The following is an 18,032-nucleotide window of genomic DNA, read 5'->3' as shown; positions in this document are numbered from 1 at the left end:
AGCTGATCTGAACTTTTTGTTTCTAAGCTGACTATGTCTTTCAGGGAAGGGGTCTGCCTATTACTTCCTCCTCTCATCTATGGGTTTATAGAAAGAAAAAGACAAATGCTTTCAGGCCCACATGCTCTCAAACTTAGTTATTATGTATACAGTAAAAAGGGACCTCAGGAGATATTTCCCAACCAGGATATATTTAATTGTAAAATAGAATAATAAAGGTATATTTGTTTATTTGCAGGTGCACTAAGTCTTTTATCGCCCAACTGACATACGCAACAGATCTGATTTCTCACTTGAGCAATGCTCCACGAACACCAAATCGTCCATTGTTAGCTCTACTGCTGAGGGTAGTGATCCAATACTTAACACAGCTAAGAGTCATCTCAGCATTCCTCAGGCTTGAGTCAGCCTCCTGTTCACACTGGTAACCAAGCTGTCAATATTTGCTTAAAAGGAGAACTTAGGCCTGCTTATTGATTAAATGTCTGGTTAGGTCTTTCTTCCTAACTGAAAAGGAGGCTGCCTTCACGGGCAGGGAGGAGAAGGCAGGAAGTGAGGATTGCCCAACACCCCACTGTTTTCTTGGGGAGAAGACCCCTTTGAGAGGACTACCAGTTTCAGTGGTAAACGGGGGGAATGGGAGGAGAACAGGAAGAGACTGAATGACACTGCTCAAATTTGCACTTGGAAAAAATTAGCAATTTACGTGGGCTGGAGAGGTAGTTATAAGCTGACATCATCAAGTTCCTGCCTATGGCTATTTCCTGCAGCTAGAAAAACCTGTTGGGACAGCCCTGGCTATGGCTGTTACAAAATCTGGTCATTCAAGAAATGAGTTCAGAGACAAAGGTGGTTTCCCACATCTCTTCCCACGAGGGTACTGCAGCATTCTCACTATGGGTACCGCCTGCTGACCAGCCACCGTCCTCCAACTGCGGGGCCATCAGAAGGACCAGACACTGGTTTCTTGAGTCTCCCAAAACTACTCATGTTTGTCTACAACTGGGTCCAGCACACATGGGGAGGCAGCAAACCAAGCAAGAGTCCTCCATAACTCACTCCTAGGTTCTCAGAGGAGTTCCCATGATTCTCTGTACTGTAACCAGTCTTTCCCAACTGGAACCATGACTTCCAGCAGAGAGTGATTTTCTTCCATCCAATTCTAGAACTAGGTGAAGGGTCTAGGAAGGCCTGACACAGGGCCCCATCCCACCCAAGTGAAAGATATCTGTACCCTGGATTCTGGCAAGAAGACACGCGGCTAAGACTGAAGGCAGAGTCTTTATGTGACATCATCTGTCACCAAGGAGTGGCCCACCCTTCAGAAAGGCCAGAGCAAGGGTTCTGGTGGTGGTCTGAGAGCATTACCATCTGAGGGGATGTTCAATGAGAGGAAATGTGGGAGAGGCATTACTCAAAGGCACAGGGAACCACCATGGAAAAAGCCTGCCCTCACTGAAGGAGAACAATCCTTTCTCTGTATCTAGATGCCTGGCAGAAAATAGGCACATTTGCAGTGTTTGTAACCACAGGGACGGGCAAGAGAAGCCAGCAAGGCCTGGCTTGCTCTCCACTGCTCTTGCTCTTGCAGACCTTACTCAACCCTCACATACAAACATGTGGCAATTAAATACTTCTCGCAGGTTCAGAGGATTTAGCTAAATTGTCTGTACATAAGCCACTGTTTACAGAATCTTAAGGTCCTCTGATAGCAATGTAACTATCCTTGGTTGGATGAGCAGAACCTCTAAGCCACCAGCACAGTGAGGGCTGCCTGGGTGGTCCCTGCAGGTGTGCTGGGCCCTCAGGCAGTGGGTGGCAGGGCCTCGGTGGAAGGGCAGGGCAGGCCCTCCAGCTCCAGGCTGAGTGGTCATGGGTCAAAAAAGGCGCCATGCTGGTGGACAGGTTGTGGCGACAGGAGAGAAGCAGTGCACACCTCAGGCCAACCTCTGACACAATGTGGCCACATCACAGTTGAAAAGCCCTTGGATATTCGCATGCTGGGCCAGTAAGCCACTAGATAAATACTTCAAAATAAACCACATGCATGGTGGCCATTTTTCTGTTTCCAACCCCAGCACCCCACCAACTGAGGAGAATTACAAAGTTCAACTCACTTATCGTCTTTCTCATAAATGTTTAGTCCGAGGGCATCAACCCCGAGCCAGAGGTCTGTTCCTTTCTTATTTTTTATCTCAAAATAGTTGATTCCGTACATTTCCAGGTCCTGAGCAATCTTCAGATACTCCAACATGGCGCTGTCTCTAGCAGGGAGAACAAGAGCATGGTCATTAGTGCACGCTGTGTCCTGAACCGAGTATTGTTAATCTCAGGCACATCCGGCAGGACAGGCTGACGGCTGTGGCTTTGCTGCTGTCCCTCTGCTGCATTCACGCCTGTGCCCTAGCTGTCCTGCACACTGACCACTGATGTCCTTCAGACATTCTGGAAGAACTGAACTGACTCATGCTGGTTTCTCCAGACACAGAAGATTTTCCTTCTAATTATTATTAGTAGGCACCATTTGTGTCTTGCCCACATGCTGCTGCAAGGGACTCCCACTGTCTGCTTTACCAGGAGCCACCATTTAGGCTCTGGGGGATTTCCCTCTACAAAAGATGCTCAGGACAGACGAAGCTGCAGGACACAATGTCTGTGAGGCCCAATCTGTAAATGAACTTTGAGGCTGGGGGATCGTAGAGAATTGTTGCTAATGCCACACATGAGAATTTAGGGCAATAGAGAATCTGGCCATTTCTTACGTCTAACAGCCAAGTGTCACATCATGTTCCTCCTTCATGACTCCTTTGTGCTTAATATCAATAGCAAGGGTTTCTCACTTGGGATCAGTTTTCCTCATGCTGAACGATGCTTCTGCCCCCTTGACTAAAAAACAGTGTTTTAGACACAAGACCTTCTCTCCTCTAAAACAAACAAGGGAGAAGGCTTTGGGGCCTGAGGCTTAAACTAAACTGCTTCTTACCTCCAGGCATGAACACCTGCCTTTATGTAAGAAAAACCTCCCGTGCATGTTACCTTTCACTGCTCTGCCCCACTGCGGCTGAAGGCCTATGAGACAGCTCCTGAAACTAATCACCTCGAGGGTCCTATCTGGAGTCAATGAGAAGGAGACAAGTTTGAGAGGCAGGAGCTGCCCAGCACTCACTTGAGCATCCCGCGATGCTCCGCATGCCACACCTGGATCCGGTCCTCCCACTGGTCCCTGGTGAGCTTGTGCTGGTCCATGACTCTGGATTGCAAAGGAAGACGACAGAGGTCACCACAAAGAGCCATGAGAGGAAGCAGCGGGCCATTGCCCATCTGCAGACCTTAAGTGTTCTTTCAAATAAAACCACCACAAAAAGTGTTACTACTTCCTAATATGTAGCATTTCAGACAGTTAACAACCTGAAAGGTTTAGAATCTAGAAAGAGACAAATCCAGTCTTGTGGGAAAAATTTAAAAAAGGTATGTTATATCTTAAAGGGACCCTTCTTCCAAAAGAGGTAAATTATTTGACCATTAATGAATAACGATTTATTTAATGGGGCCAAATCATTATACCCTAGGGAAAGCTAAAAAGTGTGATTATGTATATAATACAGCCGCTTTTCCATTCCATGAAGAATGGTCCCCCTCCTGCTACATTTGTCACAGAGCCTACAGAAGTGGATCAGCACCTAGGGGAAGGTGATGGTGGGTGAGTCTCCACTGCAGGCCAGAGCAGTGCTGGCACACACACAGATTAGGAAGTGCTGAATCCCAGCCTCACAAAGGGCTTAACCCTTGTGCTCACTGACTGCTTCTGCTAACATACATCACTCACACCCTTTACGGACGCAACCACTCCTCTCATCCGGGCCCGGCCACCCCTTGCTCACCTTTGTGGGATCAGCCGCTCAGAGCTGAGGTACCCAGACTTATGCGTTTCCTTATTATAGTCTCCAAACTTGGCCTGCACTGCATATGAGCCCAGGAGCACTGCCGTCTCAGGAGGGCAGTAAATCTCATCGCTGAGAATTCCCTCCTTCACTTGGAGGAAGAAAAGCTTCTGCGTGATGTCCTGGATGAGCTCCTCAGACACATCTTCGGGGTAGAACTTCGCCCGGAACTTAAACTGGAGAGGATTCTCCTTTCTGACTTCCTGTGCTGACACCTGGACAATAGAAACCAAATGCCCTTCGCAAGCCTGACGGACAACACCTACCTCCCAAACATGGTGCCTAATCATTGGCTCAAAAGGGTCGTGCAGGCCAGTTTTCAGAAGATAACATTTACTCTGAAAGTTTTCTTTTAGACATAAGACCAAAAAGGCCACTTAAAGTCCTATTACCCTGACACGTAGCCAGAAGCCTAGCAGCAGCCAGTTAAAGCCCCACCAAGCCACTAGCGCTGGCTGCTACCCTCTGGGGAGATGCTGCCCATTCCAGAGAACTCAAATCTAGAAGCAGGAGGCCTAGAGACCTACCTGCGAAATTGGTGTCTGTCCTTGTGGCTGGTCAAGCCATGGGTCATGGCCCTTTCGTTTAAAAACTACTTCTGTGCCCTCCCTTCCCATCGCTAATTAACCCTCAGACTTGCTACTGTAACATGGGAGGAGGGCTCAGGGTCGGGAAAGGGAACATTTTCAAATTGTGTGGAGAAAACACATTTAAAGTTTTTGCTTTGCTTTTACAGTTGTTAATAGCATTATTCAGTCTTTGGAGCTGGAAGATAATCTACCACAGGTTCAAACAAAACAATAACAGGTTCTTACAAAACAGTGAATGATTCATGGTTTAGAAGATTAACAATCTCATGGGGGGGGGAAAAAACACTAAGGTCAACTAAAAGCTAAGCAATTAACCATCATATGCCTCAATGAGTGAGCAGTAAGGAGAATAAACAGGATCTAATTTCCCACCAATATCCCCCATTTACTGGAAACCTGCAACCTTTTTTGTCTATAAAAACTTTTACACAAATAACAAGAACAAAAAACAAAAGACAGAGTGAGGTACTCTGGTTTCAAAGTTAACAGAGCAGACCAACAACCAAGCAACAGCCTGTAAATAGTTAACTCTGACTTACCTTTTTATCAAGTTTCAGCCAGGTAGGAAATCCTTTATTATCCACATACTGGAGGCCAAAGTACCACACTTCCCTAAGGCCGATGGTCTTCACCACCTGTGTGAGACAGGCAGACGGGGAGGGGTTGAAGCAGCCAGGAGAGCATGCCTCTCCTACGCTGCCCCAACAGGAGCCTGCTGCTAACAGATGCTATTCTCCCCAGAGCCACGGACAATTTATTGTTAACAGACAATTTGAGCAGATTCAGAATTAACCTTAAATCTCACAAAATCTTAAGATCTTAAAAACTCTCATCCCTCCTCCTCTGTGCTCCGTCATGCTTTCCCAAGTAAAGATAACCAGCTGAGTAAGCACACTACCAGCCACCATCACCCAGGTGTGAAGGTCTCCTGTCAGGTGTGCCTATGGGAAAAAGGGGGGTGAAAGTCACCAAAGTGAAGCATGGCTTCGCTGGGGTCTCCTCTGGTTGCCTACCCCTGCTTTCCAGTGAGCCCATTCTCAATGAATAAATCTTTAAAATAAATAATAAAATTCTAAAGCAGCCCAGGTGGCTTAGCGGTTTGGCGCCACCTTCAGCCCAGGGCCTGATCCTGGAGAGCCGGGATCAAGTCCCACCATCAGGCTCCATGCAGGAGCCTGTGCCTGTGTCTCTGCCTCTCTCTCTCATAAATTACAAAAGAAAAATCTTAAAAAAATAAAATAAAATAAATAATAAAATTCTCCACAGTACCAGATAAAGTCTCCTGTGGTCCGTTATACACAGAAGCCCACACTGGTTATTCTTGTGTCTTAGAAACGAAAAGCAACTTGCTGGGGACACTTATTAGACATCATCACAACTGAATCCCAGAGCTTTGCTTGCATGGCTTAAATCCCATGACATGCAATGCTACGCCTTTATAAAAAGGTTGTCATTCTTCAAATATATGGTTTCTATCACATTTAAAGGGCAAGAGGTCTGAACACATGAGAAATGACAAATCTGGGGCACCTGGGTGGCTCAGTGGTTGAGCATCTGCCTTCGGCTCAGGGAGTGATCCCAGAGTTCTGGGATCAAGTCCCACCATCGGGCTCCTGCATGGAGCCTGCTTCACCCTCTGCCTGAGTCTTTGCCTCTCTTTGTCTCTCTCATAGATAGATAGATAGATAGATAGATAGATAGATAGATAGATAGATAGAACCTTTAAAAAATTGACAAATCAGGTATCTGGAACACTTGCTTAAAATAAAATCTGAAATTCCAAATAAACTCCTGCCCTGAACCTATGTTCTCATCTGCTGGGGGAGCAATGCTTGTTGGAACTCCAGGAGTCTGTTCACCATACACCAGGGAGGGACCACCCTCCCCATTTACTGCCCCCCCCACCCCCACCCCAAAGAGAGGAGACAGGGCTCCATCATGCAACAATGTGAAGAACTTGGACTGTGTGGTGCAAGCTCCCAAGTCTCCTGTGAACCCTGCCTAGGTCTTGTTAGGGTAGCTGATGGCAAGACCAGGTTTTCTAGAACCAATCCTAATTTCTCACTCCCTGGAAACCTCCATTTCAACATTTGGATATAAAACCCTGCCTTGCCTTCCTCCTTGGGGGTGTTTCACAATTGTACAGGCAAGCCCCACGTGCATAAGCAATCTAGTCTTTGTACTCCATCCACCAACCTTAGCCTAAGCCTGGCTCCTAACCAGTTTGAAATGACTTCCCGTCTGCTTGATTCCCCTTCCCATCCCAGTCGGACCTTCGCTGATTTCCATGGCCACAGCTCAGATTCCTCCTTTCCCTCTGCTATGATGTGGTCAGCCCCCTTCAAGCAGCGGATCACAGACTCTGGAACTATGCCATGGACATAATCCAGGACCTTCACTCACTCAGTGAAAAGCCTGTCCCTGCATGCCCCAATCTGCCAAATGTCTCCATGGAATCTTCCACCTAATTATTCCAGGGTAACTGTCTACAGCACATTTCAAAGCCTTACTTCTCTTCCTATGGCTTCCTCAAAATGGCACAATTGAATTAACCTAATCTGCTTTCCTTCAGTCTGTTCTAAAAATCAAACTGTAAGTCCTTACAAGGGAAATCCAATATTCCTGGGAAAACACACCTCTAACGTCCTTAGCTTACCCAAAAGCTGATAAACATCATGGAAGCAGAATGTGAACAGGTGTACAGTCTGTTCCTTTATCTCTGCCTCGGCGGTGTTTTAAATGGTAGTTTTAGAAAAAAATGCAGGGACAGGTCCACTTAACTCAATCTCAAGTGACAGGTGGAACGTATGCTTTGATGATGGAAAACAATGGGCACGCCAAGTCATACTTTTCTCATCACCTCAGGAACTTTGGTAGCAGAATGGCATTGTTCGGCTGTCAGGAAGGCTGCCTATGTGGCAGCTGGCCTGTGAGGCCCTCCATCAGGTCAGATCCCTGGACTAGAATCTAGGCACAGATAAAGCAAGCGTGCTGGGGTGGGGTCGGGCCAGTTTGTGCAGAAGAGACTCAAGGAACTCATAGGGTAGGAGAGAAGGCGTCGGACTAACCTCTAAAGTCTCTTTCAACCTATTCCATTCAAGGACCATATTCTAGCGACTGGTAGTTTGGCCCAAGAACAACCTTTGCAGACCTCGAAGGTCATCAAGTGAGCAATAGAGAAAGGACATACTCTAAAGACGTTAAAAAGAAAATATGCCCAACCTGGTTGGGGTGTGGCGAAGGAGCCCCAGGAAACACCTAGGGCTCCTCTGAGGAACCATCCTGACCACCTACCCACAGGAAGGTGGGATGTTCTGTGTTACATGCTACCTTGGAAGGCTATGGAAGGATCGACAAATGATCTTCAAAAAGACAAGTAGGGTTAAGACACCATGGAGCCAACCTCTGCCCCAGCAACCCCAGCATGCTATAGGACCTTGGGCAATTCTCTTCTCTCTGGGCCTTCATGTCCTCACTTATACAGCCTTAGTGCTCTCAGGTTATGTGGTATTTTTCATGACAGATACACCAAAGTGTATCTTTGTATACACCAAGTGTATTTTTCATGACAGATACACCAAAGTGTAAAGAAAGTAAATGTGAACTGTCAGAGAACTTTGTGTTCCAGTTGTTGTTGCTGAAGACGAAGTTCAGGATCCATCTCCCATTACTTCTCTTTCTGGAAATTGATCGGTGGTGGAATCTCATTACCTGTCATGGGGGTTGGTGGAGATTCAGGCAGGAAACATGGCTTGGGAACAGAGGTCAAAATGGGATGTGGCCTTGCTTTTTGTTTAGCACATGGATTCAGGGGCTTGACTTTCTGGGATAGGAAATAACAACAGGTGCTTGAACAGGATGGTTGATGGGGCTAATGAGCTTTGGAATAATTTAGATACAGAGCTTATCAAAACTTGGCATGTTGACTGGATTTATGTGGTTAGCACTTTTTAAATAACCCATATCTACTGATTGAGTTCAGGGTCCATTTTTTGTATGCCTGCCTGTTAATCCACAGCTCCACGCTACTGGTAAGCAGATCATCTAATATTAGAAAAATGCCTGGCTTAAAACCAATCCAAACACCAAACTAGATGTAATTATTCAGCATTTAGCCACATGTAGAGTTCTGTCAACATGGCACCCTGGATCAAGAAGTGGAAATAATCCTATGCAATATGAAGCTCCGTGCCCAGCACATGAGTGTGCAGTTAAAACTGAATCACTGAATGAAGTATTTGAAGGAACAGGGCAGGCCTCTCCCACTCTCTCCACTCCCTCCCCTTCCAAAGGACTGCAAGGAGACAAGGATCTTCTAATAAACAGCAGTAGTTCTATCTTGCAGAAGGACCAGACTCTTAATGGCCTCTTCACAAAGTTTCTGAGAAGCAACACATGAATGGAAGCAAGGGCAGCTAAATGGCTGAGACATACCCAATCCAACCTAGAGTTTCTATCTCTGCTCTAAAACTTGCTTGAGGACAACCTAGCACTCATTTACAGACAAGGACTCTGGGGTGACTAAGGGCCTCCTCCTACCCATTTCTGTTCTAACCACTGAACCATATGGCACTCAGCTGGCTCTATTTAACTTACTTCTGGTTATCTTTCAGGAGAAACCTTTAGATTTTTGCCCCAAGTCCAGCCTCACCCAGAACAGTAAATGCCTTTATCCTTATCGGGTAAGGCGGAGCCAGGGATGACCTCATCAGAGCAGCACAGGGCGAGTCGAGGTGTCCCTGTCCACCCGGGGGAAGCCTGGCGTGCACACCCCAGCACCACTGCTGGCTCCTGTGGCTGCTCTAGAGCTGGCTCACACATGAGGGGCTGAGGCGGCGGGGAATATATTAACCTACTGGGTGCTCACTTTTGGGGGTAAGGAGGTACAATGAAGCATGGGAAGTAGTCACTGTTACCTTCTAAATGTGCTAGAATTCTACCTCCCATATTTCCCAATCAGCACCCAATCCAATTTCCAGGTTTGGTGCTAGGGTACAGAATATCACTTCTATCAGTGGGGCCTCTCAGGGAGGCAGGCTATCGCTCAAGGGAATGCAAACTCATGTCTGCTCCTGTTGCCCTCTTGGATCCTTGGCCCCAGAGCAGAATTTACTCAGCTCAGAGAAGCAGATTGTGTTCTCAAACTTGGAACTGTTCCATGGAGGAGTTATCACAGCTTTCTGGCTCGCTCACGATTATCAAAACTCTGCATTCACCTCAGGTCTCAAGAAGAAATACACAAGTATATACATGTGATCTGTTGCCCTAGCTCAAGCTAGGGAGGATCATCTGCTGACTCCTGAGTGTGCTCACAGATGCCACACTTGGAGATGGAACCTGTGGCCTGCTTGATTCCAGGCAGTGTCTGGCCCTCACTGCACCCTGACCTGCTGACCAGATGGCAGGACATCAACATCGCTGGGTGACCGTGAACACCCCTGGTGGTGGGTGGATGGGAGCTAGAGCTTTTGAATGTGGCACTGTGCTGGAGAAGACTTCAGAGCATTCCGTATGTTTCTTTTCACAAGGGTGTGAACAGGAACTCCTGCAGAGTGTTTAGGATGGGTGAACCCCCTGGATGGAGGGGAAATGTCCTCCTCCACAAAGAGAAGCAAGCTAACCAATACATTCAAAAAAAAAAAAAAAAAAATTCCTAAATGGGAATTCTCTCCTAAGCTCATAGAAACCAACCTGATCAAAAAGCTGTTTTCCTGTTGTATTTGGCTGGATGGCGAACTCCAGCTCCGCATCCATGGTGGTAACTCGGACATTGATCTAAAAACAAAAAACAGAACAAAATGAATTACACTTAACTAAGTGTTCCTTCCTCCTAATAAGTCTTCTGAACCTTCCACAAAAACTCAAAGCTACTTAGCAACACAGCAGGAGTAAATTCCCCCACTGACATCCATTTTCATGCTGTCACGACATGCACACACTTACACACATTCATGCACACACTCACACACTGTAGCTGGCGGTAGATGGGTGAGGAGTCTCGGCACATTCACAGCTTGGACTCAAGGGTATACCCAATTTGCTTTAATAAAAGCACACTCACACTTTGGTCTAAGCTGTTTTTCTACAAAAATACATTGATAACCATTAATGTAGTTTTCTGTGTACCAGCTCGTTTTTTTTTTTTTGACCCTCATGACAGCCAAGGAAGGCACTGTGGGGTGGCATGCCGCCTTGAAGATTCAGAGAAGGAGCGATATATACCAGCATGTTCAGAAACACTGGCAACTAAATAGTGAAAAGGGAAATGGTCAGACGACTAAAGACCCATCAGAGAGAACGTCCCGCCGCAATTTAAAATGCCAGTTATGAAGATGGTAAAAACATGGAGAATTGCTTCAGAAATGAAAGACATGACAAGCAAAATGGTACACACCCCCTCGCTGCAAACCCGCAAAGCCTCTAGGCAGAGGACGGAAGTAAAATGTGGGGATGGATGTATCATGGGATGGCCAGGTCACAAGGTGACCACACTGAGACGTGGGTGAGGAGGGAGCAGCCTTAAAGAAGTCTCTAACTCACACTGAGTTTAAAAAATTCACTTCAAGGTAATTTTCAAATTATCACTTGAGAAAACTCAAAACTGACCAATCTTTGTATCACTGTCCCAAAGGAAAACACCACAGCCACACAGCAACGGTAATGCTCAAGATTAAGAAACGTTTTTCAAGAGAAATATGTAAGTAGCTGGATACACATATACCCTAAATTCTTCCTGACTTGGAGGTAAACATCACAAGGACATAGTAAGAGGGCCAAGACTTTGCTGACAGAGGTCCACAGGTCCAGCCGGTGCACGACACACATTCAGCACACATTGCTCCTATGTTAGGAACAAAATCCATCTTCAAAAAAAAAAAAATCCATCTTCATGGATTGTTTCTTCTAACCCTCAAGACTGATAAGAAATATTCTGACACAAATCCACTGTATTTTAAAGGTTCTCTGACAGCAAAGACAAATGAGGCATATTTTCCAGGATTTTAAGAAAAGTCTCCCCTCCAATATCAAGTCTACAAATTAAAGAATTCAAGCTTACACAGAAGATGAGGTATATTTTAAATTCTCCGATTAAGATATAAAAACTTAAGTTTCTTTCTTTTCCTGCTGGCAATAATTTTTTTTTAAAATCACAAAATGGCTGTTATGAAGTATAAAAAATATTTCTTAATTATGGTCCTGAATGCACATATTAGAGATGAAAAAACAGCCCCAAAGTCAAATATTCCAGGAGACAAATGCAGCTCCAATTACACATTCATAAGCCTACAAAAATATATCACACCTGAAACTGGGTTGGTTGGGTGGGGGGTGGGGGTTGCTCACAAATACAGGACCTTAGATTCGCTTTGCTGATTAACTGACTGCAAACTGATTAACAGGAATATAGAAAAAAACTATTTCTAAGGTTTGGATCAGGTTCACATTTGACTCAAAGTTGATACAACTCCTTAAAAAACCAAAGAGGATGGATGTAACAAGCCAGTAGTAAGTAAACCTCTTGAAAATTAAGCATGATGAGACGGTTTCCCTAACCTCTATAAACCACACCTGCCACCACGAAGACCCCATCTGCCCTCTGCTGCTCCAACATGGCCATGCTGCCAAGTTCTGGTTGGTCTGGCCTTCCCAGAGAATCCTTTCTGTGAGCTCCAACACCCACAGGCTACCATGAAGCCTGGTACATAGCTTCAAATTGAGATGGAAAGCCTGATGATCAGGTTTTTTCTGGCATTGCGATAATAAACACAATTCAGACAAATAGGAAATAGGTTTTTCTCCATTGTTTGGTCCCTTGGCCTTGTCAAAAGGAGTAATTCCCAGATCTGATCTGGGGACACATCAGGACTTTCCTTATTTGCAAAAATGCCCCTAAAATTAAAAGTCTAGTCAATTTTATTGATGTATATGTATATTCACATAGAGCGCATGCTCTACCACTCCGAGTTAAAAGGCTAAGAGGAGAGGACTCATGAACCTACGCAACACGTGAGGAACAATGTGTTGGCAGCCTGTGGCGCAGCTGCTCCGCATCATGGGTACACATGTACCTGCACTAGTCCCGATGTCCTAGTCTCGAGTGAGACTAGTCCCTGCACAGAGGGTTTGACTGGCACGCTGGGTGCAGGCGTTCCTTCTACAAGACTATCGAGGGCATCCATGACCCCACCTCCTCCTAAACACAGGTGTCCCCAGTCGCTGGGGGAATCTAAAAGTGCCCCCCCACACACCATTTCCACATGCCGAGGAGAGGGGAGGATGCTACCCAGACTGAGGACCACAACAGGGCACTGCCTTCATCAGGTCAAAGAGTTGAGTTTACAAAGCCTGCTAAGATTATTTTCAACTTTAAAGATCTTTAAAAATGAAATACTGAAATATAGCATAAACCTCTATCAGTGTTTAAAATGAAGCATTCACAAGGGCACCTAGGTGGTTCCATCAGTTAAGCATGTGCCTTCAGCTCAGGTCATGATCCCAGGGTCCTGGGATCAAGCCCCAGGTCAGGATCCTCACTCAATGGAGAGTCTGCTTCTCCCTCTGCCTCTCCCCCTGCTCGTGCTCACTCTCTCTCACAAATAAATACATAAAATCTAAAATAAAATAAAATAAAATATAAAATAAAATAAAATAAAAAGATAAAATAAAATAAATAAAATAAAATAAAATAAAATAAAATAAAATAAAATAAAATAAAAGAAGCATTTACTCAGATGGACCATTTATATACATTTTGATCCACTTATCCAGGAGCTTTCAAAGAAATCAGACCTTTAGCAACTAAGAAAATGTGTCTAAAACCCAACTCTCCTTTTCTGAGAGAGAGAGGGATTGCACACACAAACATACAAGCTCTCACACGCGCAAACAGGTGGCAGGGGCAGGAGAGGGAAGGGAGATCACAAATAGGCTCCACGCCCAGCAGAGGTTGACAGGACACTGGGCTTGATCTCAGGACCCAGATCATGACCTGAGCCAAAATACGAAGAGTCGGGTATTTGAGCCACCCAGGCGCCCCCCAACTCTCCTTTTTAATTATCTTTGTCTTAAATTTCCATAGTAAGTGGGACGCCTGGGTGGCTCAGTGGTTGAGCGTCTGCCTTCAGCCCAGGGCATGATCCTGGGGGCCTAGGATTGAGTCCCGCATTGGGCTCCCCACGGGGAGCCTGCTTCTCTCTCTGCCTGCCTCTTACGAATAAATAAAATCTCTCTCTAAAAAAAGTTAAATTTCCATAGTAAGCAATCTTTTTAGAACTTGGATGGAAGCTGATGCCCATTATCTGCAATGCTGCCACAGAAATCAAGTGGGTTTGTAGGGTCCTGCATGATGAATGTGAGGATGGTCCCACAAAAACCCCAGAGGTCCAGAGGCTTAAAACATACCACCACACACATCCAAACCACATGCAAAGGCCAGGGAAAGAATGTGTGGTTTGCAATTTTTATTGTCTTGGTAATTACCCCCACTTCTTATCAAAGGCAACATCTGCTGAAGACAACAAAATCCTGCAGTAAAATGTGATATGAGTGTGTATATATAGAGTACGCAGTCACTGAAAATGTAACCCCAAAAGGCAGTGTTTCAGGCCCGACAAAATATTGAAAACCTGTTAAACATTCTGCTTTGTTTGGGGATGATGATGGTTAAAGTTTAGTTTTGCTCACATACCTCCACTGAATACACAGGCATTCACATACACAAGCGTGCGTGCATGCGCACACACATCATGCAGATGACAGTGTAGGGTAGTTTAATAATTCAGGTTTCTTCCACATGCTGAGACAAAGCCATGCTGAAAGTTCTACTAAAAGTTCTAAAATGTTAGAACACTGAAGGAACCAGACTTAACTGCATCCTCCTGTGTGTAATGGGAATTCATAAATAAGTTTAGATAATGGTTTTTAAACTCCACAGATTAAAAATAATGAGGTCTTCCTCTGGCTATATACTGTGTCAGAATTTTAGAGTAAGAGGACTTTAGACCCAAGTCAAGAAAACACACTAAGGAAGATACCTGAACCATCCAGGGAAATGAGGTTCTAATGAATCTAATGCCTATTTTCCACACTGGCCATATTTCGCAAAAAAAAAAAAAAAAAAAAAAAAATCTTCTTTTTGCCTCAGTAGCCTCACTTAGTAGGGAAATTGTGCTTTCATTTCAGTAAGACAGGTGAGTTTTTGATTATTAGAGTGTCAGTATATCTGCTAGGATCTGAAAGAAATGTTTTAGAAACAAAAATCGAAATGAACTTAAGTTCATTTCTAAAATATGAATAAAACTACCAGCAAAAATTCTTAGAACTAAGCAAAATGCCACGTGTGCTTTCTTTGCATGACCGTGACTACTGTCCCCCAGGTATATGCACCGCGCCTCTAGAGAATGCACAGGATATGCGATGCAGGAATTTAACACATAAACCTACCTTTGCCTTAGTTAATGAAGTTAATGCAAATCTAATTGTAATGTTGTCTCTGTCCTCCCTCTGCTTAATAATCTACTCTAAAAAATTCTATTTGCTGTTCTTACGGGTTAAGCTCAGCTCAAGACTGTGACACCATATGCCGATGAATTTCACTGTTCCCAGCCAGCCCTAGCTAGCAGGCACCTGGCATGCCCTTGGAGCTCACTCACTCCACAAGGACCAAATATCTACTGGGTGCCCCGGGCACCTTGAGGGCCCTGGGACAGAGGGAGTCAGACTTCCTCTGACCTTCAGTCACTTACAACACAAGAGAGAGAGACATGCTTTGAATAGCTCTCATTCACCATAGTTGTTTTCAAAGGCCCAAGTACTGGAATCCCCAGAGCAGCCTTTCAAACACCCAAAAGTTTCTGGGCCTTAGCCCAAGAACCTATATTTTTTAAAGCCAAACAAAAGATTCTGAGGACCCACTGCACTCAGGGATCACTGAAACAGTGAAGAGAATGCAGCCAAAGGGACCTGGGTTTAAGAGCTGGTGCTGCAGCCTGAGGACTTCCTCCCACTGGGCTCACCCCCTGAACTGCAAGCCAAGGGTCTGGACTAGAAGTCCTGAGGTCCTTCTGCCTCTGAAATGCTTGGTCTAACATCCAACAGCACAAGGGGACATGTTGGGGTGCAACCAAATGTAGCACTGTGAGAATAGGTGGGTCGACTCCTTCTTAAGGAAGGTGTGTGGGGATCCCTGGGTGGCGCAGCGCTTTGGCGCCTGCCTTTGGCCCAGGGCGCGATCCTGGAGACCTGGGATCGAATCCCACGTCAGGCTCCCGGTGCATGGAGCCTGCTTCTCCCTCTGCCTATGTCTCTGCCTCTCTCTCTCTCTCTCTCTGTATGACTCTCATAAATAAATAATAAAAAAATGTTTAAAAAAAAAAAAAAAAAGGAAGGTGTGTGGATGGACTGCGAAGATTCATAAGAAAAATAGCTGTGTGATACTACTAAAAGCTGGCTAGGAGAGTGTTTTCATAGGTAAAAAGAAAAGCTCACACCTATTTTCACATTTCCAGGAGGCAAAATGTAGTTCTCTGGCTGGACACAGGGTAGTACAGGTTTTACTGCTCCAATGCAACTGACATCTTTTTTTCCAATAAGAGAACGTAAAGGTGTTAAACTACAATCTGGTTTTTAATAAACTCAGTAACAATTTACACTTTTAAAACAAATCAACTGTCCCCTCTGCTAACTCCCCCCGAAAAAAATTGAGCAATCATGAGCACAGGCCTGAGCACAGGTAGGTGGCCAGGACCTACCTCCCTAGGCAATCCCTGCCCAGTGGGCCACATCTGGACGAAAGCACTTCCCCTCATTTGTAAAATGAAGTACTGTAACTAAAAATGTTTTATCTGTAAGGATTCTCCCAACTGTAACATTCTGGAACTTAAAAATCATCTGAGTGGCTTCTCACACCATCCAAGTCCAAGGCTGTGCTGGTCTCTGGAATATCATCTGACCTTCAGAGAAGAGAGGGGGCAAAGAGGTGACACAAAGGGGGCTATTTTGAGGTCACATAAGTTAAGGCTGGTTCTGTTTCCTTCTTTAACAGAAAGAATTTTGAGTGTCTTTGCTATGTTAATGTCTTTGTCACAAAATCCCTGGATGGCGGCCTTGTCAGGATCCTCCAAACTAGTCTACCCACAGAATATCCCAAAGGACACCAGGAGGGTTTAGAATACAATTTGGAAAACATGATTTCTGAATCTTCCCAGTTTAATTTTATCAAAATAGTACCTAAAATGCATTCTAAGAGTCTGAGAGATGTAAAACAGAGCTGACGATGAAATACTGTTTCACTTTCTAACCTATGTATGACTGCTGGATTTGGTGCTGCCAAAGGACCTCCTGGTTCTTTCCCTTGTTTGAGTAAATAAATCCAGTCTTAGGAAGTGCCCATTTCTTTCTGAAATACTTTAAAGAAAGTTGATTTAAAATTACCTCTCTAATCACACTTTTTGCAGAATAAACTCATACCATACTAAAGACCAAGACAAGAAGGAAACATTCAAAAGACCAATTCCTCCACAAACTTTATAGGCCAACAAGCAGGTATGTCTGCTTGGACAAGGCAATCAGATCTCATTTTAGGAGCCAGAATGCTACAGGGGGAAAAGAAAGTTTACAGAGATTTTCCTATATACTTAAGAATCAGGAAAACCATTTAAAATAGAAAGGGAGGGATCCCTGGGTGGCACAGCGGTTTAGCGCCTGCCTTTGGCCCAGGGCGCGATCCTGGAGACCCGGGATCGAATCCCACATCGGGCTCCTGGTGCATGGAGCCTGCTTCTCCCTCTGCCCGTGTCTCTGCCTCTCTCTCTCTCTGACTATCATAAATAAATAAATAAAAATTAAAAAAAAAATAAAATAGAAAGGAAAATACAAATGATTGCATTCTAATGTTTGAATTTCAGGCAGTGGATTCAGTGATAACAAATTAGTCTCAATACTATCGCACCTGCATTTACTAAAAAATTAGTCTGAGTAGAACTATCCAAGCACCACCAAGATTACACTGAGAGCTTGACCTTTCATAATCACTTCAAAATGTCAACACTGTTTTCCAACATTCCAGCCCTCTCCCAAAGGTGCCCCTTCAGCAATTTCCAACAGCTTTCAAATATTTGGATAAGACCTTTCAAATACTTAGAAATGCTCTGATAGGAAGTAGATAGAGTAAACATTCTCCTACAAATGGGGGAAGCAGGGGAGTGGGTCAAGGAGAAATTCTCACAACAGATAATAAATGAGTTATAACAGTTTTCTGAGATACTATTTTGGTTCACGTAACTGAATAGAGACTATTGTATTTTGATTTTCATGTTGAGTCATTATGTGCTCTTTTTTTAATAACAGCTTTGTTGAAATATACCTTACACATAATTCACCCACTTAAAACGTGCAATTCAGTGGTTTTCAGTAGAGTTATGCAACCAGCACCACTATCTAATTTTAGAGCATTTCATTTCCCTCAAAGAAACCTGGTGCCCATTAGCAGTCACCCCTCCCA

The 18,032-nt window shown here is 44.7% G+C and overlaps 1 protein-coding gene across 2 annotated transcripts in view; it reads right to left on the bottom strand.

Annotated features, from left to right (window-relative positions):
* The window catches only part of EZR (ezrin), a 51,168-nt gene that overhangs the window by 14,691 nt on the left and 18,445 nt on the right, over window positions 1–18,032 (bottom strand). Inside the window, exons 3-7 of one of the 2 annotated variants that reach the window (XM_072766917.1) lie at window positions 10,223–10,306; window positions 5,071–5,166; window positions 3,882–4,156; window positions 3,167–3,250; window positions 2,118–2,264 (exon numbers count right to left, since the gene is read on the bottom strand). In XM_072766917.1, the coding sequence (XP_072623018.1) occupies window positions 2,118–2,264; window positions 3,167–3,250; window positions 3,882–4,156; window positions 5,071–5,166; window positions 10,223–10,306 (686 nt within the window). Of the gene's footprint in view, window positions 1–2,117; window positions 2,265–3,166; window positions 3,251–3,881; window positions 4,157–5,070; window positions 5,167–10,222; window positions 10,307–18,032 lie in introns of those variants that run through there. The other variant, XM_026018702.2, reaches the window with a different exon arrangement.

The sequence above is a fragment of the Vulpes vulpes genome, chromosome 1, assembly GCF_048418805.1.
Source record: "Vulpes vulpes isolate BD-2025 chromosome 1, VulVul3, whole genome shotgun sequence".
NCBI classification, from domain to species: domain Eukaryota; kingdom Metazoa; phylum Chordata; class Mammalia; order Carnivora; family Canidae; genus Vulpes; species Vulpes vulpes.
Note: the sequence above shows the minus strand (reverse complement) of the source record. Positions and strands in the feature narration are given on the sequence as shown.